We start from the raw sequence: 4,362 nt of genomic DNA, 5'->3' as shown, positions 1-4,362 counted from the left end.
TAGTCCTACATGGCCCCACCCCGTCCCCTCCTGGCCCCCAATCCCCAGCCCACCCATACAAAAGCAAAATCATATACAAAAATATACCCCCCCTTATAAAACCTTTCCTGCCCCCCATGGGAGTAATTGACCCTGCAACCACCAGGCTCCAAAGTCACCCCCAATTAACAGCCCCTCCCCCAGGACATACCATTCAATAGGGACACCATTGAGCTGGGTGCTTGTGATTCACCTTCCAGCCCCGGATGCCTGGGTCCGCATGGCACCCCTTGATCCTGCAGTTCATACTAATTCCCCCAGGTCCAGATGCCTGGGTCCGCATGCCAATCCCCCCCCCTTTCCCCCAGCAGCCCCAGATGACTGGGTCTGCTTGTCCCCTCCATCACCAAAGCCCCAGCACCCCAGAATCACCCCCAGTCCCCTCCAAAATAACCTCTGTCGGGGAACTGTCGCCTAGCAGTGTCTTGATTAGCCCCGCTCCGTGCCCCTTTGGTCCCCAGTGTGGTGGTGGGGGGTCAGGGCAGCCGCCCCATATGGAACTAGCCTGGATAGCTGCTTTGGGGTCACACAGGGTGCATTGTGGGGGAGAATTCTGGGTAATCTGCCCCAATAAAACCTGGTCCAAGAAGCAAAGGATTCTGGGTAACCCCCCATGTCACCCCCCCCCGTGGTCCAGAGGGCAGGGGCTTTTCTTCCCATCTTCTCCAAACCAACCCATGATGTGGCCCGGAGGATTCACTTCCATAAGCTCCCCCTTCCAAAGGAAGGGGCGGCCCTGCTGCCCCCCATCCCGCCCTTAGGGGACACACAGGGCCGGGGTGGTGGGGAGGGACTTGGTTTTGGACCCTCCCAGAAAACAAATCAAGCAGCAGCACATTATCTCCCCCGCCCCACGTTCGCACTCCCCTGTTCAGCTGGAAGTCAGATGATGCCCCCGGAGGCCGGGGCCAATGAGATTCCGCCCACGCCAGTGTCTGGGCCATCCTCTGTCCCTGGCTGCTGGGGCTGTGCGGCTGCCCCCCTCCCCCCAGCAGAGGTGTCTGCGTCTACAGGGCACTTCACACCCCTGCAGTCTGTATGGTGCCCGCCCCGAGGTCTCACCCAGCCCCGGAACCTGCACTGCGCCAGCCCCACTACCAGGGTCCACGCCACCACCCAATCCCAGAGTGAGTGTCGGCACCTGGACACCAGTGTCCATGCCACCCCCTCCCCACGGCACACACTGCATCCTCCCTGCCCCCCAGGGCTCACACAGCACCCCCGCCCCGGGGGGAAGCTCTGGATGGACCCAGGCATCTGGGATGGAGTGGGCCACGTCCTCCACCCTGGTCACCAGGATTCATGTGGCTTCCGCCCCCACAGCCCACATAGCACCCCCCATCCTGGACACCTGGGTCCACGCAGAGCTGGCCCCCGCTCCCCTCCCCCCCGTGTCCCGGATGCCAGGGTCCACCACACCCCCCGCCCCTGGAGTCCACACGGAGTCCCATCCCGGACGCCTGGGTCCACGTGCCACTGCCCCCCAGGCGCCCCCCGCTGGGGCCTGCTACTCGTAGTGCGCGATGAGCACCATCATGGCGACGCCGCAGACCAGCCCCAACACCTCCAGCAGGGACTGCAGGGGCGCTGCGTCCCGCAGCAGCTCTGGGATCACTGACACGGTGCCCACGTAGATGAACCCGCCCGCCGTGAAGGGCAGGATCCAGGCCGTGGCCGCCTCCCCGATGCCCTCGGCCAGCAGTGAGCAAGCCGTGCCCGCCAGGGCGCCCAGCGCCGTCAGCAGCTGCAGCTTCATCGCCTGCGGGGGAGAGAGAGGGACCGGGGGGTGTCAATGGAGGGTTATGGGGTTTGGTGGGACTGGGGGGCAAGTGGGGGTTTGGGGCAGGGTCAGCAGGCGAATACAGGGGGGCGGGGTCAGGCCTTAGCAGGAGTTCCGGGGCAGGGGTGAGTAGGGGAATATAGGGGCAGGCAGCAGCAGGAGGTCTGGGGCGGGGTTAGCAAGGGGGCGGGGGCAGCAGGGGTCCCAGGGCGGGGGCAGGCAGCAGTGGGGGGTCTGGGGTGGGGCTAGCAAGGGGGCGGGGGCAGCAGGGACCCCAGGGCGGGGGCTGTACCTTGCGCTTGCTGCAGCCCGACTGGACGAGAATGGCGAAGTCGCCAACTTCGTGGGGCACCTCGTGCAGCAGCACGGTGAGGGTGGTGACGGCTCCCACCCCGGCCCCCGCCAGGAACGACGCCCCGATCGCCAGCCCGTCCGTGAAGTTGTGCGTCAGGTCGGCCGCCAGGTTCAGGTACCCAGAGACCTTCATTGCTGGGGGGAGGGCGACAAGAGTTGAAACCCCCCCAACCTGATCACAGCCCCCTCAAACCCCCTCCCCCGCACCCCCCCTTATCCTTCCCCAGATGCTCTCTGTGCCATGGTGCCCCCCACAGACCCAGCTCCCTCCCTCCAGCACCTCCCCACCCCCGATGACTTACTAGACTCCTGAGTCCGCTCCTCTGACTCCTGGCCCCTCTTCTTGGGGGCTGCCTTGTCAGGGGCACGCACCTTGCCGGCCTTCCTCTCCTGGGGCCCGTTGTCCTCCTCGCCAGAGCTGCTCTTTGCCTTGGGAGCTGTGGGTGGACCAGGGGGTGGGTGGGGGGTCAGGGCTGACTGCTCAAGTCCCTCTCCCAGGAGCCCGCCCAGGGACAGGAGGGGGACTCCTGTGGGTCTAGGACCCACCAGCACCCCTCCCACTGATCCCCAGAGTCACCTGCAGACCCATCAGGGCCCTTATATGGACCCCCCCTTCCCAAGCCCACTCCAATCCATGGATTCCGAGGCCAGAAGGGACTGGTCTGACCCCCTGTACAGCATAGGCCAGAGACCTGCCCCATGATAATCCCCAGAGCCGATCTAGGAGAGAACCAGCCAACCGTGAGTTAAATACGGCCAGGGTGGAGAATCTGCCAGGACCCTGGGAAATGGTTCCACTGGTTCATTCCCCGGCCGGTGGATGGCGTTAGACCTTCCTGGCCTAGACCTGGGAGCCCGGCAGGATGGAGACAGGGATCGCGTCACCCCCTTTCCTGATTCAGCGAAACAGACGGCGCTCCTGGACTCCAGGTTTTCCAGCCCTCCACTGTTCCCATGGCTCTTCTCTGACCCCTCCCCAATGTATCCCCAGCCCGCTGGAGTTAATATACCTATCTCATAGAACTGGAAGGGACCCCGGAAGGTCATCGAGTCCAGCCCTCTGCTTTCACTAGCAGGACCAGGTACTGATTTTGCCCCAGATCCCTAAGTGGCCCCCTCAAGGACTGAACTCACAACCCTGGGTTTAGCAGGCCAATGCTCAAACCACTGAGCTATCCCTCCTCCCCAGTTGGGGGCTCCAGAACCGGACCCGGGATTCTAACAACGGGCACAAGCCGGGGGTGCTGGAGATGGGGGAGGGTGTTCCAGCTGGTACGTACCGTGGCTGTGCCACCGTGGCTCTGCCCATGGGCAGGGGATCTGGGGTGTGTGTGGTTTGGGATGTGGGGAGGGGATCTGGGGGGATGTGGGGGGGGGAGGTCCTGGACGGTACGTACCATGGCTATACCCAAGGCTGGGAGATCCATGGGGGGCGGGTGGGACATGCGTGTGTGTGTGTGTGTGGGTCCAGCTGTGCCCGTGGCTGGGGGAACCATGGGCTGTGTGTGTGTCCCCCGTGTGGTACGTACCATGGCTGTGTCCACCGTGGCTGTGCCCATGGTCATGTCCCCCTTTCACATGTCTCACAAACTTTTCCACCACCAGGAAGGCTACGATGCCAGCCAGGACCCAGAGCCCCACAGCCATCATCCGCTCGTGATCCTGCCCTGGGGGGCAGAGACGATGTGGGGCAGGCTGGGAAAGAGACTGCCAGCCCCCTTTCCCCCACCACGGTACAGCCCCCTCCCAGGACCAGAGCCCCACCACCGTCACTTGCCAGGGTGGGGGGAAAGAATGCTAACCCACAAACCTGCCCCCCACTACACCTCCCCTATAGCCATTACCCCCACTCCCTGTCCCAGCCACAGACACAAGCCACTCCAGCTCTCCGTAGAAACCCTGGCCCTTCTGGGCCCCCCTTCACACTGCCCCACACAAACCTCCAACCACAGCCCTCTTTCCCTGGTCTGTCCGGCCTTCCCTCCCCCACCCACTGCCCCCACTTCCCCCGGCCTCACCTTGGTGGGAGTGACCGTGGCCAGCCGACACCGTGGGGGAGTGAGAATGGGCATGGCCGCCCTCCATGTGGTGGGAATGGGGCACTGGGGAGGGAAAGGGGCAGAGATGAGTAACCAGACCCCCGAAAGGGAAGAGGCCCCAGGGCCCATTCCCTGCCCCCTGAGCCAGAT

General features: G+C 64.1%; 1 protein-coding gene across 3 annotated transcripts in view; it reads right to left on the bottom strand.

The window, feature by feature from the left end:
• Positions 1-376: 376 nt before the first annotated feature.
• Positions 377-4,362, bottom strand: part of LOC112122334 (zinc transporter SLC39A7) — a 6,164-nt gene continuing 2,178 nt past the window's right edge. For all 3 annotated transcript variants that reach the window (XM_026646159.2, XM_026646160.2, XM_029914284.1), the window contains 5 exons: positions 4,192-4,275; positions 3,703-3,840; positions 2,476-2,610; positions 2,112-2,308; positions 377-1,798 (listed from right to left, as the gene is read on the bottom strand). In XM_026646159.2, coding sequence (XP_026501944.1) covers positions 1,547-1,798; positions 2,112-2,308; positions 2,476-2,610; positions 3,703-3,840; positions 4,192-4,275 — 806 coding nt within the window. In that variant the 3' untranslated portion in view covers positions 377-1,546. The remainder of the gene's footprint in view (positions 1,799-2,111; positions 2,309-2,475; positions 2,611-3,702; positions 3,841-4,191; positions 4,276-4,362) is intronic.

Source organism: Terrapene carolina, unplaced genomic scaffold (genome assembly GCF_002925995.2).
Source record: "Terrapene carolina triunguis isolate 2854851 unplaced genomic scaffold, T_m_triunguis-2.0 Scaffold34181, whole genome shotgun sequence".
NCBI lineage: Eukaryota > Metazoa > Chordata > Testudines > Emydidae > Terrapene > Terrapene triunguis.
This window is presented reverse-complemented; position numbering and strand designations above follow the sequence as displayed.